The following is a 27957-nucleotide window of genomic DNA, read 5'->3' as shown; positions in this document are numbered from 1 at the left end:
TACTATTGTGGATGCTTCTAGGCAGTACATTTCCCCTGAGTCCCTATTTAACATCTATGAAAGAGAAAAGACCATGTGAAATCCAGCTTCATTTATTATTAAGAAATTGAGAAAATATTAGACTGTGCACTTCTCCCCACATTCTAAAGTAACAAAAATAAGGCCTAGGTGTAAAATTGTTACCACGTGATTTGTATTAACGACAACTCCAAAAACATCAGCACTCGCCGTCGGTACTGTCGGGTATAAAATGTAAGGCATATAAAATGCTGATAGGAAAAATACAAGAGAAAAGAACAGCTTGTCCATCAAGATTAAGAGCAATGTGGCATCAGAACCAGACTAATTGCACCATCCTGAAATAAGTTACCCTATAACTGCTTCAGTGTTTTCCTATTTACAAAGAGGGTGAGAGCAATGACAACTGTTGGGGGAGATAGCAGGGGAAGCTGAAACGATTCAGTAATGAAACCGGAGGCGGGTAATATTCCAATTTAAAACAATCGCTGGGAAAGACAACAGAGGAGAGAGTCTGGCTCTCGGCGTTGGGTAGGAAAAGCAGCAGTGTCAGCGGGGGAGCAGCCTACTGTAGTGTAAAACTTTGTTATGCATCTCAGCACCAATCCTCCAAAAGTGTTAGGAAACTATTTCTAAACAGCCATCTGTGCAGTGCCTGCACAAAAAAACTTGTATTGCATACATGCAGGCAGTTCCAATCCAGGATTCACTAGTGTTTAACAAGCCTGATCCCAACAGACAGAAGGAGCAATAGGAGAGAAAGGGAGTCCTTGGCCTGAAGAGTGCTTTTGCTAAGCAAAATGCAGGAAGAATTTTTTTTTTTTTTAACAAACATGAAAGTCTCCTGCATTCAGAGGAAGCAAAGACTGCTAGCAAAATGTCTGCTGCCCATTTCTGCTTAAAGCTGTCCTGGATGTATTTAGGGCAAGAATGAAAGAGGAAAGGCTTCAGCTTCCCACACCTGGAGGACAGATGGTAGCTCAGCTGTAACCTAGTTTTATGTGGTCTTGACTCATTCCTTGTTCCTCAGCTAAACAGTGAACTAAAAAAAAAAACTGCTGAAGATCATGGGAGGGAGTTTCTGTTAACATTTCAGCCCCTCTACAGAGGAGATACTCTGAACTATCTAGAAAGGACAATCCCCTCTTCTTGCGGGGAATTTCAACTTGCTGTGACTCAGAATGCACTTCCCATTTTTGGTTAAGGAGGAAGGGGCCTGATCACAGTTTCTGAAATGCAGGCTGGTCCATGAGGAGCCTGCAACTTAAGGACAGGAACGATTATCTGTTTAACTCTGACCTTGTAGGCACTGGGAAAATAGAATTTGACTTACCGGTTTCAGGGCTTTCATTTTACAAATGCCTTCATGTGTAAGCCAAAGGCATCCTGAGGGCACAAGAGCTCTTTTCCAACACCGTCATGTTGCAGGAAGCTCTCAACAAGAAAATCACCTAGCCTCAGTAAACTACATGACACTCAGGTCTTCTCAGACCCTTTGCTTAAAGAAAAAAGGGGAAAAATATTTCTACCTCATTCTTACCTACTGTTTAAAAAAAAGACTCTTGTCCCCTAGTGCTGAAGTGTAGGCTTTTGGTCTGGCTCTCAGACTATATTCCTTTACCCCTTGTTCTTTGATTTCCTGGGAATCAACTTCATATAGAACCTGATGAAACACCAGAATAACACTTTTCAGATCATGTCAACTGGGTGGGAATATCATTTTCCAATTGGGCCAAGGAAGGGAGACACAGAGAGGGAGAGAGAGGGGAGAAAGTCTGCATTGCCCAAACTTTTTGTTTTTTAAAATCAAGCATTCCTGGTCTAATACATTTACAACGGTGTCTGCAGAGAAGGTGGCCCCAGGGTGACCTCATTTGGTTAAGAAGTGTCTCCCGGCGGGCAGCACTATGACAGCATCGACTGTTGCACGGCCTTCTGCAGGGCCTGCCGGGTCACCAGGAGCCGGACCACTTCCTCATTCCGCTTTGTGAGTCTTTTCCTCGCTTGGTCGTGCGTCACCATAGTCATATCCCAGCCGTTCACCTATGAAGACAAGTGTCCCCCCCGCCACCGCCCCATTCGGTGAAATCTCATTCCCAGCTTCACTGCTCAAGTCACTGGCAACTTCCCTGGGGGGCCCAGAAAACCCCAATGCCCCAGCCATTCAAAACACCACTCTACCTGTCTTCAAAGCTTGCGAGAAATCCCACCGCCTCCTGGAAGCATTCCCAGATTAGATGCGATCCTCTTAGGTTGTGTCATTTCTAGGCACTGCCTTAGCACTCTTATATAGGTCAATCTCTGCACTCTGTCTATCCATCATTCCTTACTCTTGCTCAGTTTTGTTTGGTTTTTCCTCCTGTTCCTACTAATCGTAAATTAATTACGGCTGCCTGTCTCCCCTATTAGCTCATGTGTTCCTTGAGAACAGAAACTTTTACCTCAGTCGTATTTTCCCTAACTGTTTAGTTCAGGGCTCTGCATCCAGTGGGTGCTCACTAGATGATTGTTTAAAGCCCCAGTGGCTTGAGACCATAAGATTTCTCCCTGCTTCGTCACTGCAGCCACATGTGGAAACGTAGGGAAACAGACTGTGAGCCCACTGTTAGGTAGGGACTGTCTCTATATGTTGCCAACTTGTACTTCCCAAGCGCTTAGTACAGTGCTCTGCACACAGTAAGCGCTCAATAAATACGACTGATTAAGTGAAGAGCCCCTTGGGGAATCTCCACTGCAACCACTGATTCTCCAAGGCTCACCCCAACCCAGCAGAGGACAGTCCAGAAAAGAAAGTGCTGGATGTGGCAGGACACCCAAGGCATTTTGGGGCCTGAGACCAAAGTCAAAAACTCGTTCTTGGTTATCAGATTAGAATGATCGGGGCCCAAAACGATTCAATTGCTATTACCACATGAAACATTCTCAGTCTGCTGTTTTCTGACATCAAGGAGAAATGGCTCAGAGCCATTAAATGCACCCTGCCGACAGGACTCGAGCCTCAAGTGGGCATTAGTCAACCCCAAATATAGCTTGAAGGCAGAGTCCCTGACTAACATCCACTTTCACCAGCCAGTGTGATGAGATGCCTGCCGGGGCTTCTCACAGGCCCTGCATAGGCTGATTCCCCTTTTGCCTCTTTCAGGATGGGGGTTTTTGCATCAGTTTACCTGCATTATCTTGTCTCCGATCTGAAGCCCCGCAACCTCGGCTGGTCCTCCTTCCGACACTCTGGTTACATAAATGCCCTGTAAAAGACAACGGCTTTATTCCGGCAGTGAGGATTCTCCTTCCGAGAACCGATCGGCGAGTTCCTGAACCTAATTGTTTCCTAGGTGGTCCTTACTTGCGGGACCAAGAATGGACCAGCCAGACGAGGTGCATTTGATCTTCTGGAGCTTCAGATGCTTTTTGCAGCAACCAGAGAAAATCCCAACCATTACTCACGGAGCAAGTAAACCAGTACACGCCCTGGGTTTGTGAATTCAGATGGTGGGTTTCATTAAACTGTCCCATGCCTTTCTCATTCTTCAAGATTAGGCTTTCCAGGGAAACTCTATTTGCAAATGAACTGAGGACACCTCGCAAAATAATAATAATAATAATAATAATGTTGGTATTTGTTAAGCGCTTACTATGTGCAAAGCACTGTTCTAAGCGCTGGGGTAGATACAAGTTGATCAGGTTGTCCCACATGAGGCTCACAGTCTTAATCCCCATTTTACAGATAGGGTAACTGAGGCACAGAGAAGTTAAGTGACTTGCCCAAAGTCACACAGCTGACAATTGGCAGAGCCGGGGTTTGAACCCATGACCTCTGACTCCAAAGCCCGGGCTCTTTCCACCGAGGCAGATACTGTTCATCATGCTTAGAAGTCTGGGGTAAATAGTACGGAAACAAGGAGAACACCGATTAAGCATGGGGCTACTGAACATCAGTCAATTAATGGTACTTGCTGAGCACCGTACTAAATTTTTGGGAACATACAATATAAAAGAGTTGGTAGGCACGATCCTAGCACCTAAGCTTTGAGTGCAAAAGCCAGGTATGTCTTCAGTTAAGACCTTTCAGAAAATGTTTTGTCCCTCCAAACTATCTCTGGTTCAGAATGTCTCATATCCTATAACACTGCCTGAGTTCTCAAGAGGTAAAAGGTTCACGGTTCCTTCTCAGACTAGCTTATGTCTCCACCCTGGCTCATACAGGTCTGGGACTTCTCCCCCTTTTAGACTGTGAGCCCACTGTTGGGTAGGGACTGTCTCTATATGTTGCCAATTTGTACTTCCCAAGCGCTTAGTACAGTGCTCTGCACATAGTAAGCGCTCAATAAATACGATTGATGATGATAATGATGATGACTTCCTGGGACACAGTTCTACTGTCCGGCCAAAAGTGCTCAGGGCCCCAAACTAGAGAAGAAGCATGGCCTAGTGGAGTCAAAAGGATCTAGATTCTAATGCCGGCTCCACCACCAGTCTGCTGTGTGACCTTGAGCAAGTCACTTCACTCCTCTGTGCCTCAGTTCTTAGACGGTGAGTCCAATGTGTAATAGGGAATGTGTACAACCTGATTATCTTGTGTCTACCCCAGTGCTTCAAAGAGTACTTGGCACATAGTAAGTGTTTAACAAATAATAATAATAATGGCATTTTATTAAGCGCTTACTATGTGCAAAGCCCTGTTCTAAGCGCTGGGGAGTTTACAAGGTGATCAGGTTGTCCCACGTGGGGCTCACAGTCTTAATCCCCATTTTCCAGATGAGGGAACTGAGGAACAGAGAAGTTAAGTGACTTGTCCAAAGTCACACAGCTGCCAAGTGGCGGAGCCGGGATTTGAACCGATGACCTCTCACTCCAAAGCCCGTGCTCTTTCCACTGAGCCACGCGTTAATGGGGACTGAGATGAAACTGAGTAGGGTTAAAAGCCAATCACAAAAAGCCAACTGCAGCTTTGCAGGTGGGTTCAAGAAATGCTTTGTTTCCTTCTGGGACAACTTAAATCAGTCAATCAGTTGTACTTGTTGAGCACTTAATGTGTACAGAGCACTGTACAATATAACAGAATTGGTAGCCAAATTGGCAACTTGGCTGATTTTAACCCCCATCTCACCTTGTCAGTCTTATCCTCGGAGAAGGGATTCTGAGCTGGATCCTGGTCAATTCCCCCTCCAATGCTGAATCCAAGAATCAGGTTTTCACCCTGGCGCAATTTATGAATTTCCACTCGTTGCTGAGGAAAGCAGAGAGAGAGAGAGAGAGAGAAAGGCACTTGAAGAGCCAGCTGACTTGATCAGATTGTTAAGAGTGGCACAGCCCAGCCTGGAAGACAACCGAGTCCACAGTAATAAAGTTTTCCATCGGTTTTCATGGGGCCTTTAAACCACACACAAGTAGCATGAGGGCAGATTTACTTTGATCAAAGACTGGCTCCCTGTCAATGACAAAAGCATCTCATCATCATCATCAATCGTATTTATTGAGCGCTTCCTATGTGCAGAGCACTGTACTAAGCGCTTGGGAAGTACAAATTGGCAACATATAGAGACAGTCCCTACCCAACAGTGGGCTCACAGTCCAAAAGGGGAAAAAGGAGTTTTCACTCCGAAAAAGGAGTGAAGAGGAGGAATTTTACTTTCTTTTTCAGGCTTTTTACTTACTATATTGGGGGGGGGGGGGGGGGTAGGAAGTGGGAGTTTTCGTTCAGATGAATCGGTTTCATGTACAGCGCAACTCCTGACTCGTTTAGTCCGGAGAATTTTCCGAGGCTAAAGCTTTGCCTTGCAAGTAGTTCTCCCCTGCCCTCTGGTGGTAAAAGCACTATGATAATAATAATAATAATAATAATAATAATAATAATAATAATAATAATAATAATAATAATAATAATAATGTTGGTATTTGTTAAGCACCTACTATGTGCAAAGCCCTGTTCTAAGCGCTGGGGTAGATACAAGGTAATCAGGTTGTCCCACGTGGGGCTCACAGTCCTCATCCCCATTTTCCAGATGAGGGAACTGAGGCCCACAGAAGTGAAGTGACTTGCCCAAAGTCACACAGCTGACAAGTGGCGGAGCGGGCATTTGAACCCACGACCTCTGACTCCAAAGCCCGGGCTCTTTCCACTGAGCCACGCTGCTCCTCATAACAGGCTACTGATCAATCAAATCCATCTGCGGTATTGAGCACTTAGTATGTGCAGCGCACTGTACTAAGCACTGTCCCTATCCTCAAGGAGCTCACAGTCTAGAGGGGGAAACAGACATTAAAATAAATTACAGATTGAGGAAATGGCGGCCCATAAGGACATGGTACATAAGTGCCGTGGAGCTGCGGGTGGGGTGAACATCAAGTGCTTAAGAAGTACAGATCCAAGTGCATAAGCAAAGCAAAGGGAAGGTTATGAACTTAACTGTGGTCAATTACTTTGTGCCGAGCACTGTACTAAGCGCTTGAGAGAGTACAATACAATAGAGTTGGTAGACAAGATCCCTGCCCTTAAGGATCTTATCTTACAGTCCATACATAGGTAAGTGCTTAAAAAGAGGAGTAGACAAGTATGCAATATCCACTGCATCTCTTTGATCCGAAAGCCAGTTGATGTAAATCAATATATACAACAGTGCTACAGGTGATTGTCAATGCACAAGTGCTGAAGTGAGAGTTGGGAGGATTAAGACCTGGACAGAAGAAAAAAGAATCATGGAAAGCCTCCTCAAGGAGGTGGGATTTCAGAAAGGCCACGAAGGGAGAGATTTTTTTTTAGTGCTTTAAAGCAATGGTCAGGAATTTTTACATTAGGTGGTGAGGAACAAGCAACCATTGGAGGGAACTGAGGCCCAGAGAAGTTATATATATATACATACACACACACACACACATATATAGTTGTGTGTGTGTATATATATATATATATATATAGTTGTGTGTATATATATATATATATATATATATATAGTTGTGTATATATATAGTTGTGTATATATATATACAAGCAACCATTGGAGGTTTTTAAGGAGTGAGATGTGTGCAGAAAGATGTTCTGAAAAGTGATCCAGGCTGCAGAATGAAGTACGGACAGGAGGCAGGAAGAGACAGAAGACCAGTAAGGAGGTGTCTCTATGTGTTGCCGATTTGTACTTCCCAAGCGCTTAGTACAGTGCTCTGCACACAGTAAGCGCTCAATAAATACGATTGACTGATTGATTGATTGAGGTTGATATGGCAGTCAAGCCGGGATATGACAAACTCCTGGGTCAGTGTGATGGCTTTTTGGATGGAAAGGAAAATATAGTTTCCTGCAGCTGGATAAGAGCAACCTTGGCTTTGACTGGATGGGAATGGAGCAGGGAAGTAAGGCAATGAGCTCCTTCATTTTCCCAAAAGTAACCGAGAGATGGAACATGATTTGAGATGTCAAAGACCAGAGCGTCTCTTACAATCAGTCATATGTATTCGGAGCTTACTGTGTGCAGAGCACTGTACTAAGTGCTTCGGAGAGTAGTATATAACAGAGCTAGTTGACACATTCCCTGTCCACAATGAGCTTAGAGTCTACAGATGACAGTCCCCTCCTCATGTCAAAGGAACAGTCCAGTCAACCTGCTTCCTGCCCAGGGAAAGGGCTTTGTGACAATAATAATAATCACTGTATTTGTTGAGTACTTACTACATGTCAAGCACTGTTCTAAGCTACCGGGCAAGTACAAGCTAATCAGGGCAGATGTTGTCCCTGATCCACAGTTAAGAGGGAGGACAGGTGTTGACTGGATCCCCATTTTACAGATTAGGAGACTGAGGCACAGAGAAGTTATTGACTTGCCCCAGATCACAGAGCAGATAAGCGGCAGAGACGGAATTAGAACCCAAGTCCTCGGACTCTCAGGCCTGTGCTGTTTCCACTAGGGTAAGCTGCTTCTAAATGAAAACACAGGGGAGAGCTGCTGTTCTTAAATCTGAGATTCACCTTCTGAAACATGCACGTCTCACATCCCAGCGTGGATCGGCCGTGTAAATTATAACTCCCCCCAGAAATCCCTCCCCTGGGATCTTCCCTCCCACCCGCCAAACGCATCCAGGCCAGGGCTCTGCACATCATATGCCTTCTTGCAGGAAATACCTGTTGGCAAGTTAGTGATGACAGAAGAAGAGAAGCCAAACTGCTGCTCCACTTGCCAACTGAAAAGTCCACGTCCAAGGACGAGCAGGGGAGCTGCTCAGACTCCTGAGAGTCAAATGTTCTTCCACTCAAATACAGCTGTGCTTGGGCTAGCGTGGCCCTGAGGACTCGGACCAGTAACACAGACGGTGCCTATGACCGAGTGCATTCTTTTTCAGACCATTATTTCTATCCTCGGAGTCAATTTACAGCTAACGTCTGTTTCCCATTCGATTTTAGCTGAAAATAAATATGGGAACGGTTAGGAGTAAAACCCAGAGGATGCTGTCAAACAGCTGTCTCTGTTTATCTTTCAGGTGGGCTTTGGTGGTGCAGCATTTGACATTTTCTGCCTGGAAATTCTTCAGTTCCCTTGGCACCCCACTGGCCCAAGCAGCTCCTTGAGATTTATCTTGCAAACCAAAGCATTCATTCATTCGTTCAATCGTATTTACTGAGCACTTACTCTGTGCAGAGCACTGTACTAAGCGCTTGGGAAGTACCAGTTGAGCAGCTCTTCGGCTGTGACTCTGGTAATTTGCTGGTGGATTTGAAAGGATTCCTCTCCCCGCCGGCCCTGTCACCTCCCACGTGGCAGCCGCTGGCTTGTCAGCCCTGGGAGCGAGGCCGGTTCTGACCTTTTCTATCTGCCTCGACCGCCCTCGGGGCCTGCCTCCCAGTCAAGCTCTTTGGTGGTCATTTCCTCCGGCTCAAAGTGGGGTCACCTTTCCTCCCGAGAAAGGGGGGGCGGGGGACCCACGCGGTCACATTCCCTCAAAACAGGCCAGGACACCAAGGGTTGCTGACATCTTGGGCTTTTCTGTCCAAGTGATTAGGAAAACACTGCCCAGAAAGAGCAGGTGTGGATCTGTGCCCAGCCCGCACCCTCCGCTGCCAATCTCCTCACCGTACCTCGTTCTCGCCTGTCCCGCCATCGACCCCCAGCCCATGTCCTCCCCCGGGCCTGGAATGCCCTCCCTCTGCCCATCCGCCAAGCTAGCTCTCTTCCTCCCTTCAAGGCCCTACTGAGAGCTCACCTCCTCCAGGAGGCCTTCCCAGACTGAGCCCCTTCCTTCCTCTCCCCCTCGCCCCCCTCTCCATCCCCCCCATCTTACCTCCTTCCCCTCCCCACAGCACCTGTATATATGTTTGTACATATTTATTACTCTATTTATTTTACTTGTACATATCTATTCTATTTATTACTTTATTATTTATTACATATTTATTACTCTATTTATTTATTTTACTTGTACATCTCTATCCAATTTATTTTATTTTGTTGGTATGTTTGGTTTTGTTCTCTGTCTCCCCTTTTAGACTGTGAGCCCACTGTTGGGTAGGGACTGCCTCTATGTGTTGCCAATTTGTACTTCCCAAGCGCTTAGTACAGTGCTTTGCACATAGTAAGCGCTCAATAAATACGATTGATTGATTGATTGATATTTATTTTATTTTGTTAGTATGTTTGGTTTTGTTCTCAGTCTCCCCCTTTTAGACTGTGAGCCCACTGTTGGGTAGGGACTGTCTCTATATGTTGCCAATTTGTACTTCCCAAGTGCTTAGTACAGTGCTCTGCACATAGTAAGCGCTCAATAAATACAACTGATGATGATGATCTGGTGAAAGCTAGGCCAGTCAAGGATGTGATGGAATCAGGAATGCACCAAAGACCTGCTGGAGGAAATACATTCACAGGGAGAGCCGGCCCCTTGGCCCCAAACCTAAAGATGCAGAAACTTGGTTAAAGGTTCTTGCTCTAATCTAGAAGCCCAGGCGCCATCATTCTTCTTCTTCTTCTCTGTGCCTCAGTTGCCTCATCTGTAAAATGGGGATGAAGACTGGGAGCCCCCCGTGGGACAGCCTGATCGCCTTGCATCCTCCCCAGCGCTTAGAACAGTGCTCGGCACATAGTCAGTGCTTAATAAATGCCATCATCACCATTACTATTATTCTCTGTGCCTCAGTTGCCTCATCTGCAAAATGGGGATGAAGACTGGGAGCCTAAGGTCAGGTTCCCCGCTGTGAGGATGGCCTCCTTATTTTCACCTCCTCCGCTGTTTTGTCCTGGACTTCCTGGTTTACCCCAGCCCCCCGACAAGGCCTGAGAGCTTCCAAGCAGGGCCGAAAAGACCTCAAAATAGGGGCCTGTCTAACCCGCTGGCTCTCGGAAACTTGTCCGCCACGCCCGAGCCTCTTCCTGCTCCCTTTGCGTCCTAGCTCCTATGTCAGAAAAATAGGAATAAAGCCAGAGCAGAACACATCAGCTGAACAAACACCGGACAGGAACAATTACTGGGAATGACCCACTGCTTTGTACGCCCAGCAGAACGCACAGTGTCCGTCTCCCAAGTCAGGGCCTGGAATTGGCCATCCCAATCACCCCCTTCCTCCAAAAAAAAAAAAGAAAAAAAAAAGAAAGGCAGCACTAGTGCAAGTAGAAGAACAGCATTGAAAATAATAAAAATAGGGGTTAAAGAGATGGACTTCTCCTAGGCACCAGCTAGTATTGTGCTCCACGTGGGATTGTGTGTGTTGAAATTGCTTTTCCTAAAAGCAGGAGTATTTACTGGAAACAAATAGATTTGGAAAGGCAAAAGAACAGTTGTTAACGTTCTGTCCTCCTTTTCCCTCGCTGAATGCTACAAGCTGCTATCATTAAAAACCTTGGCCTGTGTTCAAGGTCTTCAACTTATATGGAACTGACAAGTTATGATCGACATAAAATCTTGGAACAAATTGATAAGGTATCTACAGGGAATTCAATGCTCCGGGATTTTTCCCTAAGCCATTTGCCTTTCCCCCAATTCTGTCCTTAAAGTTTGAAAAGAAGAGGAAAATTGAAGAGAAAAAAAACACGCAGTAAACGAGCCTGTCTCTCCCAGATATTTGTTCCTCGGCTAAGGCTCTGTATAACAAGTTTCAGCCTGGAGCAAATTTTTAATGGCTTAATAATGAACCACTGAAAATGAAGGAAAATAAAAATGGAAACGATGACTAAATCTTAGCTGTAGTGGCAAACCTTTTTTTTTTCCACCCCCGTTTCTAACCCCGGGCAATTCAAGTTCTGCCTTGAAGACTGCTTTCTTTGCCAATCAGTTATTCCCTAACTAAAAAATAATTCCAAGCCAAAAGAGCAGGCTATCTAGAACTCCCACTAAGCAAATGTCCGGGTGAGTATCTGAGAAGAACCACACCCCCGAGAAGATCAGGGTGACCATTTACCAACCATAACTCTTCGGATTTAGGTTCTTCAACAGTTCTTGTTTATCACCCTTGCTCTACTCTTCAGTTTTGATACCAACAGCCCTTAAAGATTAACTCTCAGAAGTAAGGGGATTCTTGTGGAAGACATTAATGGGGTAAACAAAACCCCTTTGATAGAAGGAAGTGGCTTGAAACTGCTTTCCTTCTTCCTTTTCCTGCTGGGAGGGAAGGATAACAGCTGGCAATGAAGAAAAGGCTGGATAATGAAACAGGAGAGCTGGGGTTAAGTCTGGAAGGGTGCGTATGTGGGCATGGGTATGGCTTCTTTTACGTGTTCAATAAACATTTATTGATAATGGTGAGGGTGATGTTAAAGAATGTCTGATCCTATACCTTATTTCTTTAGGCTGGAGGTCAGTGGGCCTGGGAAGACTTAGCTGGGAAACCGTTCTCTGCCCGGCACTGAGCGGAAGGGATGCTCTGCACTTCTTGATTTTAAACATTAGTCTTGATTACTTGGGTTCAAAACCTGCCTTACCTACTGTTCTCCACTTCCCAGCTTCACTGCTGGAGTTACTGCAGTAGCCCCAAGGTTTAGAAGAGGCAGAGTGGGGACGAGGGAAAGACTGGAAGATCAGCAGAGCACTGAATACAACCCAGGAGCTGAACCAGCAAAAGACGGTCGTTAAGAGCAGGCCCGGAGAGGAGGAGAGGTCACTGCAACAAAATCACTGGCTCAATCATCAGACTCTCCCAAGGACGGATCTCCATCACAGGGATGTTTCGACTTGCCCGAGCACAGGGTGAAATGAAGCAACGGTGGAGAGAGCAGGCGAGTCTGGCTCAGTCCCTCTCACTCATCCACTCCCTTCTCCCACTACACCCCAACTCGCACTCTTTGTGCCCCTCAAGCCAACCTGTTCACGGTCCCTCATTCTCATTTCCAATCCTCCGCTCCCAACCTCTTGCTCAGGCCCTTCCTCCTGCCTGGAGCCCCCTCTCCTCTTCCAATCTGCCTACTCACTGCTCTCCCCATCATCTTCAAAGATTTTTTGAAAGCTTATCTCCTCCAGGAAGCTTTCCCCAATTAAATTTCTTCCACCCAGGTCACTCCCTCCTTACTACTACTACTTCAGCACTCACGGGGCGACAGCTCTGCCCTCCCAGTCACAACTTCTCTCTACCACTTGCCTCCTGTGTGACCTTGGGCACTTAACACAATTTCTCTGTGCCTCAGTTACCTTATCTGTAAAATGGGGGTTAAAACTGTGAGCCCCACATGGGACAACCTGATTACTCTGGATCTATCCCAGTATTAAGCACTTAAACACTACCATCATCATTACCATCATCAACAACTTTTATCATCATCATCAATCGTATGTGCAGAGCACTGTACTAAGCGCTTGGGAAGTACAAATTGGCAACATATAGAGACAGTCCCTACCCAACAGTGGGCTCACAGTCTAAAAGTTGTTTATATCAACTTGTGTAAGCTACTAAGTCCTCAGCCACACATTTACTTCTCCATTTCTTTTTCTCCACTCTGTAAGTGATTTTGTGTTTATCACCTCCATTGAATTGTAAGCTCCTGGAGTTAGTTATAAGGATTTTTGGAGTGTTGTCTTAGTGCTGTGCAGTGAACGGGGCAGTTCAAATTAAAGTGACACCATTTCCTGCTCACAAAGAGCTTAGGCTCTACAGGGGGAGAACTTTATGGAAGGCATGATGTCTTCGTCTCTGCTGTTTTCTCCTATATGCTTAGTACTGTGCAAGACACGCAGCAGGCGCTCAATAAATACTACTGGCTGATTGAGTGATGAGAAGGGGAAGGCACTGAAAGAAAATTTAAGTGATTTTTTTTCTCTTTTACCTTTAAGATTTTCATATTCTGAATGAAAATTGCATGTCAAGACAGATGGAAAAGGATTGCCCTGGAGTAAATGCTGCCTTATGTGATGAGCCTTATGTGATGAACTAAAGCATATTTCTTGAGATGTATCTGGGCCACAAATGTGAATTAGATAATCAGCTGCTTTCTGATAGCAAAGCACAAAAAGAGGGAAAGAATGTGAACAGCAACAAAAGAAACCCTCACAAAACACCCTTTGAGAAGAGCTATAAAAGTTCTCGGAACAAATTTTCAGTTTTTTTGTTCCTAAAAATGTTTTCATGGGTCCAGCCTGTTCACATAACAGTAAGGCAAAATGGGATGGTGGTAAACAAACTGTCTTTTATATTCTAGTCGTACAGAGAAGGGGTTTATGAGCTCACGGAAATACTGATTATGTTCATGCAGATCACCAGAATCAGAGAAAGATGAGGGTCAGGGAACAGACTCTGGGCTTGTTTCCAAATGAAGGGCGGCAGCTTGGATTTTTTTCTTTGTTTGTTTCCTCTTTCACATGGATAGGGTCTGGAAGAATGCTGTCGATAAGTGTCCACCCAGCAATGGGCATTCACATGGTGTTTTTATCAGACACGTTTTTATGACATTCTTACATGACAGGCCCTTCTCTAAGCTGCCAATTCAATCCACCACGTGCAACTATTTAGGCAGGGGAATTCTTCTGCCTTTGCTCACTACAGGCAAGGAGGGAGGAAAAATTGAACAACACAGATATCAATCAAGTTGCTCACACCCTGTTAGGGTCGCACCTGGACAGTTTCCAGTACTCTGCCAGTCTCCACTCTGGGAGGGAAAGTCAAGCAGAGACACACCAAGTCCATTCCTAGCTTGCCCAGGGGCTAGTGAGTGGAAGGCAATCTGCTACAAGTCAAGGGCGGAGACTCAGGATGACTGCACAGAAGGAGGTAATGGTAAACCACTTCTGCATTTTAACCAAGAAAACCCTACAAATACACTGCCAGAACAATCACAGATGGAAGTGGGGAGAGATGTCGCTGTGGGTCAGAGACGACTCGACAGCATAAGACAAGTTGCTCATAAAAACCAACAATATGGGCGGGTATCCGATTACTTCAAACAAATCTATCTATGGAATGTGTACTAAGGCTTTCACAGTCTGCATCCCATAACACTTGAGTTAGAAATAAGATAATGATCGGGATATATCAATCAATAGTATTTATTGAGTGTTCACTGTAGGCAGAACACTGTACTAAGCACTTGGGAATGTACAATAACAACAGATTTGGTAGGCAAGATCTCTGCCTACAAGGAGCTTAGAGTCTACCACGGGAGACAGGCATTAAAATAAAATGCACATAAGGGAAATAGCCAAATATAAGGATACGTACATAAGTTCTGTGGGGCTGGGGTGAGTATCAAAGTGCTTAAAAGGTGCACAGCCAAGAACAGGATAGATAGTAAGTTATCATATATAATCAAAACAGTTGAAGTTCTCCAATATGAGCAACTACAATCTGCTTTTGCACTAATTTTTAAAATATGCTATCTGTGTGTAATTCCAAAGTTAAAAATAAGCATTGCACTAGACTCTAAGCTCCTTTATTTATTTATCTTACTTGTACATATCTATTCTATTTACTTTATTTTGTTAATATGTTTGGTTTTGTTCTCTGTCTCCCCCTTCTAGACTGTAAGCCCACTGTTGGGTAGGGACTGTCTCTATATGTTGCCAACTTGTACTTCCCAAGCGCTTAGTACAGTGCTCCGCACACAGTAAGCGCCCAATAAATACAATTGACTGATTGATTGATTGATTCAGGACAGGAATCATGTATGCCAAATCTACTGTATTGTACTTTTCCAAGTACTTAGTACCGTGCTCTACATACAGCAAACGTGCAATCAATTCTTTGTGCTTTCCCCATTCTACTGATTTCTTTCCTTTTAGGAAGCTTAGTGGACTGAAAATAAATAAATAAATCATTACGCTCACTGCAGGCAGGAAACTGCTGTACTGTACTCTTCCAAGTGCTTCATACAGTGCTCTATACACAGTAAATGATCAATTAATACCATTGTTGGAATGATATACTGTAGTTGGGTCAGTAGAGGTGTATCACACGTTTGAAGATGTTACTTCTGATGACATTTCTATCCATAAGTGTAGGTCAGTCTTAAAGGACCTTTGTGCAATCAACACGCTATGTGCTGTCAATCAATAACACATAAAGATTGCAAACGTAAAATACATGTCAAGTTTGTCCTTTGCTGCTTGTTAATCATTTGACTGCTTATCTAGGTTTATTATCATTTGTATCTATGCTCTCATATTTAATGATCTTTCATATTTAATGATCTGTATCCACTTGCCTCCCCACATTAGATTGCAAACTCCTCCAGAAATCACGTCTTTTACTCCTCAAGAGCTTAGTACTGTGTCTGCCTGCAGTGGGTGTTCAAAAAATGATTATTATGATGGAACTGGCTCTTGGAGCGCCTGTTGCTGATTTCTTATGTCTGTCTCTTGTACCGTGCCAATTAGCACAGTCTTCTGTACGCAGCAAGCGCTCAATAAATACCATTTATTGATTGATTGCTCTTTCTGAAATGTTTGTTGAAAGCACACCCTCTCCTGATTTCCCCAAGGCCCAGCTTGTCCGTCAGCTGTAGTCTTCCAGGAATGGGCTGCTGTTTCACCCTGTTTCAGTGGGCTTCACTAGGTTTAAAATGTTTTTGCTACCCCTGCCCCTCATCATCATCATCATCATCATCAATCGTATTTATTGAGCGCTTACTATGTGCAAAGCACTGTACTAAGTGCTTGGGAAGTACAAATTGGCAACATATAGAGACAGTCCCTACCCAACAGTGGGCTCACAGTCTAAAAGGGGGAGACAGAGAACAAAACCAAACATACTAACAAAATAAAATAAATAGAATAGATATGTATAAGTAGAATAAATAAATATATAGAGTAATAAATACGTACAAACATATATACAGGTGCTGTGGGGAAGGGAAGGAGGTAAGATGGGGGGGATGGAGAGTGGGACGAGGGGGAGAGGAAGGAAGGGGCTCAGTCTCATCCTATTTCATTTCACCGGGTTGGTGATTCTGCTATATTATCTCCCATTCTCTCACCTCCTCTTCTTTGTCTAACCTGGTCACCTCCAAACCAACTGATAAAAGGCTCTTCTGAAGGTTCCACAAAAAAACCAATGTGTAAAAATCAGAGACAGCGGAAAAACTCTTCCCAACCCGGGATCCCTCCCATTCTGGATCGAAGCAGCCAGCCGGAGGCAATCCAACTAAGACAGGAGACAGTATCTATCACATAGCAACTTGGTGACAGTATTGTTTGCCTTGTTCTGAACAGTGCCAGATAAGAGGGAATCACATCATCTCCTCCCCCCTGTAATATGATAGTTTCTTCCTTCAACTTTGAAAAACGTTCCATAGTACGCCAAGGTGTCTATGCATCTTCCACTTCAGCAATTCCTCTGGACGGTGGGAAATAGGTTTGATTTTTCCCCACTCTTCTTAGGCATCCAGTATTGAGATGTGGACGGAAAAACACCTTCCTGTCCCTCACGGGGGTTCCTTAGCTTATTCTAGTTTTGTGTTCTCATGAAAACGGAATTTGTACCCGGCTTCACAAATGCTTTGTGGGGGAGAAAGAAAGGGGAGCACTGCACTGCTCATCCTCGGCCCTTACTCACCAACCTCTCGACCAATTTACAGCCCAACCCTCTTCCAGGCAAGGAAGGAAGCATGGACGGAGGGCAGGGCTGGAGAGGAAAGAGGGGAGACCCCGGGGTATAATCCAGGATCCAGGGAAGGGCGAGGGGGCAGGGGAGCACAGATCAAGTTGGGGGGCTGGAGGGGACACCCCTTCTAGACTGTAAGCTTGTGTGTGGGCAGAGAATGGGTCCGTTTATTGTTATATTGTACCCTCCCAAGTGCTTAGTTCAGTGCTCTGCACATCATCATCAATCGTATTTATTGAGCGCTTACTGTGTGCAGAGCACTGGACTAAGCGCTTGGGAAGTCCAAGTTGGCAACATCTAGAGACAGTCCCTACCCAACAGTGGGCTCACAGTCTAAAAGGGGAGACAGAGAACAAAACCAAACATACGAACAAAATAAAATAAATAGAATAGATATTACACGTAAAATAGAGTAATAAATATGTACAAACATATGTACATATATACATGCACACACTGAGCGCTCAGTATACGACTGAATGAATGGGGCAGAGACCAAGTGATGGGGGCAGAGATCAAGTGGGGTGGGGGGGCAGAGATCGAAGCAGCACGCCTTAGTGGAAAGAGCACGGGCTTGGGAGTCAAAGGTCATGGGTTCTAATCCCGACTCCCCCATTTGTCAGCTGTGTGACCTTGGGCAAGTCACTTAACTTCTCTGGGCCTCAGTTACCTCATCTCTAAAATGGGGACAAAGACGGTGAGCCCTACGTGGGACAACCTGATTACCTTGTATCTCCCCCAGCCCTTAGAACAGTGCTTGGCATGTAATAAACGCTTAACAAATGTCAACATCACTATTATTATTATTATTAGATCAAGTGTGGGGGGAGGGCATAGATCAAGTCCCCCTTCTAGACTGTGAACCCGCTGTTGGGGAGGGACCGCCTCTTTATGTTGCCAACTTGTACTTCCCAAGCGCTTAGTACAGTGCTCTGTACACAGTAAGTGCTCAATAAATACGATTGAATGAATGAATGAATGAAAAGTGGGAAGGGCAGAGATCAACTGGGGGGGGCAGAGAGTCACTCATTCATTCAATCTATTTATTGAGCGCTTACAGTGTACAGAGCACTGTACTAAGCGCTTGGGAAGTACAAGTCGGCAACATATAGAGACAGTCCCTACCCAACAACGGGCTCACAGTCTCAACTGGAGGGGCAGAAATCAAATTGGGGAGGGGGCAGAGAGCAAGGCGGGGGGGGGGGGGGGGCAAAAGGAAGTCCAGCGCTTAGAACAGTGCTTTGCACATAGTAAGCACTTAATAAATGCCATTATTATTATTATTAAGGGCAGAGGATGGGGGAGGTTACACCGCTCACCCAGAGGCAACCTCTGGCCCCTTGCTCCTAAGGAAAACGCCCTCCACCCTCTCTCTGGCTTGGGGGGCGGCAACTAATTAGGGCTCCGGAGCTCGGGGGAGAGACTACCGGCCCTCTGCCCCGCGAGGACTGATTCATTCATTCAATCATATTTATTGAGCGCTTACTGTGTGCAGAGCACTGTACTAAGCGCTTGGGAAGTTATTATTACTCTATTTATTTATTTATTTTACCTGTACATATCTATTCTGTTTATTTTATTTTGTTAATATGTTTGGTTTTGTTCTCTGTCTCCCCCTTCTAGACTGTGAGCCCACTGTTGGGTAGGGACCGTCTCTATATGTTGCCAACTTGTACTTCCCAAGCGCTTAGTACAGTGCTCTGCACACAGTAAGCACTCAATAAATACGATTGACTGGCTTTGTTCTCTGTCTCCCCCTCCTAGACTGTGAGCCCACTGTTGGGTAGGGACTGTCTCTATATGTTGCCAACTTGTACTTCCCAAGCGCTTAGTACAGTGCTCTGCACACAGTAAGCACTCAATAAATACGACTGACTGACTGATTGATTGGTTTAGTTGTCTGTCTCCCCCTTCTAGACTGTGAGCCCCCAGTTGGGTAGGGACCGTCTCTATATGTTGCCAACTTGTACTTCCCAAGCGCTTAGTACAGTGCTCTGCACACAGTAAGCACTCAATAAATACGACTGACTGACTGATTGATTGGTTTAGTTGTCTGTCTCCCCCTTCTAGACTGTGAGCCCCCAGTTGGGTAGGGACCGTCTCTATATGTTGCCAACTTGTACTTCCCAAGCGCTTAGTCCAGTGCTCTGCACACAGTAAGCGCTCAATAAATACGATTGATTGATTGATTGATTACAAGCTGGCAACATGTAGAGACGGTCCCTACCCAACAGCGGGCTCACAGTCTAGAAGGGGGGAGACAGACAACAAAACATATCAACAAAATAAAATTAATAGAATAAATATGTACAAGTAAAATAGAGCAATAAATCTGTACAAACATATATACGTATATACAGGTGATGTGGGGTGGGGAAGGAGGTAAGGCGGGGGGGATGGAGAGGAGGGGGAGAGGAATAATAATAACAATGATGGCATTTATTAAGTGCTTACTATGTGCCAAGCACTGTTCTAAGCGCTGAGGAGGTTACAAGGTGATCAGGTTGTCCTGCGTGGGGCTCACAGTTATCATCCCCATTTTACAGATGAGGCCAAGAGAAGTGAAGTGACTTGCCCTAGGTCACGCAGCAGACATGTGGTGGAGCCGGGATTCGAACCCATGACCTCTGACTCCAAAGCCCATGCCCTTTCCACTGAGCCACGCTGCTTCTAGACTGTGAGCCCACTGTTGGGTAGGGACCGTCTCTAAATGGTGCCAACTTGTACTTCCCAAGCGCTTAGTGCAGTGCTCTGCACACAGTAAGTGCTCAATAAATACGATAATGAATGAATCCCCATTTTTACAGATGAGAGAACTGAGGCCCAGAGAAGTGAAGTGACTTGCCCCAAAGTCACCCAGCTGACAATTGGCGGAGGCGGGATTTGAACCCCTGACCTCCGCCTCCAAAGCCCGGGCTCTTTCCACTGAGCCACGCTGCTTCTAGACTGTGAACCCACTGTTGGGTAGGGACCGTCTCTAGATGGTGCCAACTTGTACTTCCCAAGCGCTTAGTACAGTGCTCTGCACACGGTAAGCGCTCAATCAATACGACTGAATGAATCCCCATTTTTACAGATGAGAGAACTGAGGCCCAGAGAAGTGAAGTGACTTGCCCCAAAGTCACCCAGCTGACAATTGGCGGAGGCGGGATTTGAACCCCTGACCTCCGACTCCAAAGCCCGGGCTCTTTCCACTGAGCCACACTGCTTCTAGACTGTGAACCCACTCTTGGGTAGGGACCGTCTCTAGATGGTGCCAACTTGTACTTCCCAAGCGCTTAGTCCAGTGCTCTGCACACAGTAAGCGCTCAATAAATACGACTGAATGAATCCCCATTTTTACAGATGAGGGAACTGAGGCCCAGAGAAGTGAAGTGACTTGCCCCAAGTCACCCAGCTGACAATTGGCGGAGGCGGGATTTGAACCCTGACCTCCGCCTCCAAAGCCCGGGCTCTTTCCACTGGGCCACGCTGCATCCCAGCCCCGCCACACGTCTGCTGTGTGACCTTGGGTGAGTCACTTCACTTCTCTGAACCTCAGTTCCCTCATCTGGAAAACGGGGATTGACTGTGAGCTGTGAGCTGATCATGTCATATCCTCCCCGGCGCTTAGAACAGTGCGTGGCACATAGTAATAATAATAATAATAATAATAATAATAATAATGGCATTTATTAAGCACTTACTATGTGCAAAGCACTGTATCCTCCCCGGCGCTTAGAACAGTGCGTGGCACATAGTAATAATAATAATAACAATAATAATAATAATAATAATGGCATTTATTAATCGCTTACTATGTGCAAAGCACTGTTCTAAGCGCTGGGGAGGTGACAGGGTGATCAGGTTGTCCCAAGGGGGCTCAAAGTCTTAATCCCCATTTTACAGATGAGGGAACTGAGGCCCAGAGAAGTCAAGTGACTTGCCCAAAGTCACACAGCTGACAAGTGGCGGAGCTTAAGTAAGCGCTTAACAAATGCCATCGCCATCATCATCATTCTCTGAGGGGGCTCAGGCTGGGAAGGCGTCTTGGAGGAGGAGGACTCTCTTGGTGAGGGAGTGGCAGCCTCCTCAGCCGCCTCAGCCGGATCTACTTTCGGCTCGCGCTCGCGCTCCGCTCCACACGCCGAGTCGGCAGGCGGAGGAGGACCGGGTCCTGAGAAAGGCCCCGCGCGGAGGCTGGCGGACTGACTCGCGGCGGACTCACTCACCACCACAGCGGTGACCGGCTGGCCCGGGACGTAGGACATCGCGACGCGGGGCTCCTCGGCGAAGGCTGCGGAGGCCCCGCCCTCCCGGCCGCATAACAAAGGGGGCCCGGCCCGCCCGCCCCCCTCATGAATAATTAACGACCCCCGCAGCCAACCGCCGCGGGGACCCCTCGCCGCCCAGCCGCGTCTGCGCGGAAGGGGGCGCAGGCGCGGAAGGGAGGAAGGGTCGGGATGAGGTCGCGCATGCGCAGAAGGGCGCCCTCCTCCTCCTCCGCCTCTTCTTCCCGGCGGTCTGGGGTTCAAGATGGCGCCTTAGGGGAGCCGCCTCAGGCCTCACCCATCTGCAGCCCCCGACCTCAGGTAACTCGGCCCCCTCCTCCCCCTAGCACCTGTATAGAGGTTTGTACGGATTTATTACTCTATTTATACATATTTCACCTCCTCCAGGAGGCCTTCCCAGACTGAGCCCCTTCCTTCCTCTCCCCCTCTCCATCCCCCTCATCTGACCTCCTTCCCTTCCCCACAGCACCTGTATAGATATTTGTACGGATTTATTACTCTATTTTATTTGTACATATTTCACCTCCTCCAGGAGGCCTTCCCAGACTGAGCCCCTTCCTTCCTCTCCCCCTCTCCATCCCCCCATCTTACCTCCTCCCCCTCCCCACAGCACCTGTATAGAGGTTTGTACGGATTTATTACTCTATTTATTTTATTTGTACATATTTCACCTCCTCCAGGAGGCCTTCCCAGACTGAGCCCCTTCCTTCCTCTCCCCCTCTCCATCCCCCTCATCTGACCTCCTCCCCTTCCCCACAGCACCTGTATAGATATTTGTACGGATTTATTACTCTATTTATTTTATTTGTACATATTTCACCTCCTCCAGGAGGCCTTCCCAGACTGAGCCCCTTCCTTCCTCTCCCCCTCTCCATCCCCCCATCTTACCTCCTCCCCCTCCCCACAGCACCTGTATAGAGGTTTGTACGGATTTATTACTCTATTTATTTTATTTGTACATATTTCACCTCCTCCAGGAGGCCTTCCCAGACTGAGCCCCTTCCTTCCTCTCCCCCTCTCCATCCCCCTCATCTTACCTCCTTCCCTTCCCCACAGCACCTGTATAGAGGTTTGTACGGATTTATTACTCTATTTATTTTATTTGTACATATTTCACCTCCTCCAGGAGGCCTTCCCAGACTGAGCCCCTTCCTTCCTCTCCCCCTCTCCATCCCCCTCATCTTACCTCCTTCCCCTCCCCACAGCACCGGTATAGATGTTTGTACGGATTTATTACTCTATTTTATTTGTACATATTTCACCTCCTCTAGGAGGCCTTCCCAGACTGAGCCCCTTCCTTCCTCTCCCCCTCGTCCCCCTCTCCATCCCCCCATCTTACCTCCTTCCCTTCCCCACAGCACCTGTATATATGTTTGTATATATTTATTACTTTACATATCCTATTTATTACTCTATGTATTTATTTTACTTGTACATATCTATCCTATTTATTTTATTTTGCTAGTATGTTTGGTTTTGTTCTCTGTCTCCCCCTTTTAGACTGTGAGCCCACTGTTGGGTAGGGACTGTCTCTATATGTCGCCAATTTGTACTTCCCAAGCGCTTAGTACAGTGCTCTGCACACAGTAAGCGCTCAATAAATACGATTGATGATGATGATGATGATTTTATTTTGTTAGTATGTTTGGTTTTGTTCTCCGTCTCCCCCTTTTAGACTGTGATCCCACTGTTAGGTAGGGACTGTCTCTATATGTTGCCAACTTGTACTTCCCAAGCGCTTAGTACAGTGCTCTGCACACAGTAAGCGCTCAATAAATACGATTGATTGATTATTACAATGATCTTATTTTGTTAATTTGTTTTGTTCTCTGTCTCCCCCTTCTAATAATAATAATGATGGCATTTATTAAGTGCTTACTATGTGCAAAGCACTGTTCTAAGCGCCGGGGGGGGTTACAAGGTGATCAGGTTGGCCCGCGTGGGGCTCACAGTCTTCATCCCCATTTTACAGATGAGGGAACTGAGGCCCAGAGAAGTGAAGTGACTTGCCCAAGGTCACGCAGCAGACACGTGGTGGGGCCGGGATTCGAACCCATGACCTCTGACTCCAAAGCCCATGCTCTTTCCACTGAGCCACGCTGCTTCTGATAATAATAATAATAATAATGGCATTTATTGAGTGCTTACTATGTGCCAAGCACTGTTCTAAGCACCCGGGAGGTTACAAGGTGATCAGTCCCGCGTGGGGCTCACAGTTATCATCCCCATTTTACAGATGAGGTGACTGAGGCCCAGCGAAGTTAAGTGATTTGCCCAAGGTCACGCAGCAGACACGTGGTGGAGCCGGGATTCGAACCCATGACCTCTGACTCCAAAGCTCGTGCTCTTTCCACTGAGCCACTCTGCTTGTAGACAGTGAGCCCGCTGTTGGGTAGGGACCGTCTCTATATGTTGCCAACTTGTACTTCCCAAGCGCTTAGTACAGTGCTCTGCACACAGTAAGCGTTCAATAAATACGATTGAATGAATGAATGAATGAGGGGGTGGAGGCGTGGTTAGAGCTCCCTTAGGGTCCTTGAGGGTCAAGGACTTAGGGTCCCCCGGGGGGCGACCCCAGCCTTCCCCCGCCCCCCACTTTATACAGACATAATAATAATAATAATAATGGCATCTGTTAAGCCACGAGAAGCAGCGTGGCTCAGTGGAAAGAGCCCGGGCTTTGGAGTCAGAGGTCAGGGGTTCAAATCCCGGCCCCACCAACTGTCAGCTGGGTGACTTGGGGCAAGTCACTTCAGTTCCCTCATCTGTCAAATGGGGATTGAAAACATGAGCCTCCTGTGGGACAACCTGAGGTCATGGGTTCAAACATGTTTACTATTCTGTTCCTTTTATTTTGTTAATATATTTTGTTTTGCTGTCCGTCTCCCCCTTCTAGACTGTGAGCCCGTTGTTGGGTAGGGACCGTCTCTGTATGTTGCCAACTTGTACTTCCCAAGCGCTTAGTACAGTGCTGTGCACACAGTAAGCGCTCAATCAATACGATTGAATAAATGAATGAATGAACCTGATTTCCTTGTAACCTCCCCAGTGCTTAGAACAGTGCTTTGCACATAGTAACCTTTAACAAACACCGTTAGTATTATTATTATTGTTATGCGCTTACTATGTGCCTAGCACTGTTCTAAACGCTGGGGGGGATACAAGATCATCATCAATTGTATTTATTGAGTGGTTACTATGTGCAGAGCACTGTACTTATTTGTACATATCTATTCTATTTATTTTATTTTGTTAGTATGTTTGGTTTTGTTCTCTGTCTCCCCCTTTTAGACTGTGAGCCCACTGTTGGGTAGGGACTGTCTCTATATGTTGCCAATTTGTACTTACCAAGCGCTTAGTACAGTGCTCTGCACATAGTAAGCGCTCAATAAATACGATTGATGATGATGATGATGATGATGTACTAAGCGCTTGGGAAGTACAAATTGGCAACATATAGATAATAATATAATAATAATATAATAATGATAATATAGATTATACAAGATAATCAGGTTGTCCCACATGGGGCTCACAGTCTTCATCCCCATAATAATAATAATGATGATGGCGTTTGTTAAGCGCTTACCATGTGCAAAGCACTGTTCTAAGCGCTGGGGAAGATGCAAGGTGATCAGTTTGTCCCACACGGGACTCACAGTCTTCATCCCCATTTTACAGATGAGGTAACTGAGGCCCAGAGAAGTTAAGTGACTTGCCCAGAGTCCCACAGTTGACAAGTGGCGGAGCCGGGATTAGAACCCATGACCTCTGACTCCCAAGCCCAGGCTCTTTCCACTGAGCCACACAGCAGACATCATCATCAATCGTATTTATTGAGCGCTTACTATGTGCAGAGCACTGTACTAAGCGCTTGGGAAGTACAAATTGGTAGACATCCCTGCCTTGTAGTCGAGGGGCCCCAGACTCCTAACCCCGAGCCTTCCTTTGGCCTCACATGGACCCAGTTCTTCCTTCCATCTTCCCTGCACCCCCCCTTTCCCACCCACCTGGGACAACCTGATCACCTTGTATCCTCCCCAGCGCCTAGAACAGTGCTTTGCACATAGTAAGCGCTTAACAAATACCATCATTATTATAATTATCATTTGCTGCCCAATCAATCAATCAATCGATCGTATTTATTGAGCGCTTACTATGTGCAGAGCACTGTACTAAGCGCTTGGGAAGTACAAATTGGCAACACATAGAGACAGTCCCCACCCAACAGTGGGCTCACAGTCTAAAAGGGGGAGACAGAGAACAGAACCAAACATACCAACAAAATAAAATAAATAGGATAGAAATGTACAAGTAAAATAAATAAATAAACTTCAGACACAATTATCCAACCCCATCTCATCGTTCGGAAAACCCACGTTGATGATTCTCCATTCGATTAGACTCCCAAATGCTTGGTACAGTGTTCGGCACACAGTAGGCGCCCGGTAAATGCTAGAAGCACCGTAGCTCAGTGGAAAGAGCCCGGGCTTTGGAGTCAGAGGTCAGGGGTTCAAATCCCGGCTCCGCCAATTCCCAGCTGTGTGACTTTGGGCAAGCCCCTTAACTTCTCCGTGCCTCGGTTCCCTCATCTGTAAAATGGGGATTAAGACCGTGAGCCCCACGTGGGGCAACCTGATCACCTTGTAACCTCCCCGGGGTGTAGAACAGTGCTTTGCACATAGTAAGCGCTTAATAAATGTCATCATTGGTATTGTTATTACTGGTTTTGTGCAGGGGTGGGGAATGTGGTGTTCCCAAAGGAGTGGCCACAGCTAGTGAAGAACAAGACAGGTCACCGACCGTGTGATCCTCATAAGATGGGGTGAGCTGCCCCTTTGGTGCCGGGACCTCTTAAAATCTGTGGTGTTCATGGAGCACACTAAACGGGACTCTTTGCCACACCTGGTGTGTTATTTGTGGTAACCAGTTATTTGAGGCTCACTTTTTGTGTGGTCAAGTTAATGCTTTCGTCCTGTTCAGTAGTTGGTCAATAAAATCTTAAGCATTGCAGAGTGTCGAGTTTTGACAAGTCCCATAAAGTCTAACTCTCTGAATTCCTAGAACCTAAGCATTGCCAGGGACCAAGCAAGACCATCCGGGCCAACCCTTGCCTCCAAATCTGACGATCCGCCTCAATCAGGCAGGACAGGAATACTGAAAGCTCGCATTCTAGTTTAGCCAAGTTTTCACTTTCCCACTCAAGTTTGGGAAGTGGATTACAATATGTTCCTGATATTCTTTAAGGAGATTCACTTGGGTATTGGAGTCATATAAAGCTCTTTTCAGTCTGACATTTACTCAGTGCTTACTATGTGCAGAACATTGTACTAAGCACTGGGGAGAAGCAGCATGGCCTAACGGATAGAGCACGGGCCTAGGAATCAGGAGGACCTGGGTTCTAATCCCGGCTCTGCCACTAGTCTGCTGTGCGACCTCAGGCAAGTCACTTAACTTTTCCGTGTCTCTGTCATCTATAAAATGGGGATTAAAGACTATAAGCCTCAAGTAGAACAGGGACTGTGTCCAACCCAATTAACTTGTTGGTACCCCAGTGCCTAGTGCAGTGTCTGGTACATAGTAAGTGCTAAACAAATACCACAAAAAAAAACAGAGTTAAAGGTCCGTGCATGTAACAAGCTTACAGTCTAGAGGGGGAGATCTTTTTTTTTTTTATATCCCTGTATGTAAATAATCATGTCTCCTTCCCCCACTAGTGTTTAAGCTCCTTGTGGACAGGGACCATGCCACTCACTTGTTTCACATTTCCCAAGCTTGTAGTAGAGGGCACCATGTTCGGTGGCTGCTCAGTAAGTGCATCTGCTACTCAAGTCATTTTTCTTCTTCGCTCTTTTCAGTTCAGGTGGTCCGGCGGAACCAAGGCCTTAATTCCCAGAAGGAGCGATGGCCACCATGGTGGCCAAACGAGACGGACCACCATTCATTAGTGAAGCCGCCGTCCGGGGGAATGCGGCCGTTCTGGATTACTGTCGGACATCCGTGTCTGCCCTTTCCGGAGCAACAGCAGGGATCCTTGGCCTCACTGGCTTGTATGGTTTCATCTTCTATTTTTTGGCTTCAATCCTCCTCTCTGTGCTTTTGGTACTAAAAGCCGGAAGGCGGTGGAACAAGTACTTCAAGTCCCGTAGACCTCTCTTTACTGGGGGCCTTATTGGAGGCCTCTTCACTTACGTCCTCTTCTGGACTTTCCTCTATGGCATGGTGCATGTGTATTAAAAGTGATGGGGCTGCCGTGGGCTGAAGTGGTTTTGATTGAACTGGAGAGCTGTTGCCGGAAATTAATTTAATCAACAAGATATAGACGTGCTTAGTTTTTAAATTGTTGAACTCACCGCTTATGCTGTTAACATTGTTGGTAACTTATGTTGAAGATGAATATTCCTTTAATATTCCTTTAATTAAATCTAATGTGAAATATTTTGTGGAAGTTTCCTTCTCTACCTAATGCAAATTAGTAAGGAAAGAATGTTTTGTTTTTGTTCATCATTTGAACCTGGAAAAACCAGCATGGCTTCTAAAATCTTCAGAATGGTCCCCTTAAAAGGGGTGTCCTCTGACAAGGAAGATTGTTTCAGATCTTTGGGAGGCAAATCTAGAAAGGATGACTTCATCTGCAAGGTAATACCTTAAATTTAGCTAGAAGGATTT

General features: G+C 46.1%; 2 protein-coding genes across 3 annotated transcripts; one reads left to right on the top strand and one right to left on the bottom strand.

The window, feature by feature from the left end:
• Window positions 1-76: 76 nt before the first annotated feature.
• On the bottom strand, window positions 77-21346 carry TAX1BP3 (Tax1 binding protein 3). The gene is made up of 4 exons (XM_038759071.1): window positions 21229-21346; window positions 5126-5245; window positions 3186-3263; window positions 77-2061 (listed from the first exon to the last, which is right to left on the bottom strand). Exons 1-4 carry the CDS (start codon window positions 21265-21267, stop codon window positions 1924-1926), a joined length of 375 nt encoding a protein of 124 aa, XP_038614999.1. The 5' UTR covers window positions 21268-21346; the 3' UTR covers window positions 77-1923.
• An 81-nt stretch (window positions 21347-21427) lies between these two features.
• EMC6 (ER membrane protein complex subunit 6) lies at window positions 21428-27726 on the top strand. Of its 2 annotated transcripts, none has more exons than XM_038759073.1 (2): window positions 21428-21627; window positions 27147-27726. In XM_038759073.1, exon 2 carries the CDS (start codon window positions 27193-27195, stop codon window positions 27523-27525), a length of 333 nt encoding a protein of 110 aa, XP_038615001.1. In that variant the 5' UTR covers window positions 21428-21627; window positions 27147-27192; the 3' UTR covers window positions 27526-27726. The 2 variants fall into 2 exon arrangements, with proteins under 2 accessions (XP_038615001.1, XP_038615000.1); XM_038759072.1 differs by having other exon boundaries at window positions 21436-21588.
• The last annotated feature ends 231 nt before the right edge of the window (window positions 27727-27957 follow it).

Source organism: Tachyglossus aculeatus, chromosome 17 (genome assembly GCF_015852505.1).
Source record: "Tachyglossus aculeatus isolate mTacAcu1 chromosome 17, mTacAcu1.pri, whole genome shotgun sequence".
In the NCBI taxonomy this organism is placed as follows: Eukaryota; Metazoa; Chordata; class Mammalia; order Monotremata; family Tachyglossidae; genus Tachyglossus; species Tachyglossus aculeatus.
This window is presented reverse-complemented; position numbering and strand designations above follow the sequence as displayed.

Bases quoted from the DNA above. Each gene is read 5' to 3' on its own strand.
- TAX1BP3 (XM_038759071.1), bottom strand. From the start codon at position 21,267: ATGTCCTACGTCCCGGGCCAGCCGGTCACCGCTGTGGTG. The intron at 5,246-21,228 runs GTGAGTGAGTCC...TGCTTTCCTCAG, and splicing joins AGCCGGTCACCGCTGTGGTG to CAACGAGTGGAAATTCATAA. The intron at 3,264-5,125 runs GTGAGATGGGGG...TGTCTTTTACAG, and splicing joins CCGAGGATAAGACTGACAAG to GGCATTTATGTAACCAGAGT.
- EMC6 (XM_038759073.1), top strand. From the start codon at position 27,193: ATGGCCACCATGGTGGCCAAACGAGACGGACCACCATTCATTAGTGAA.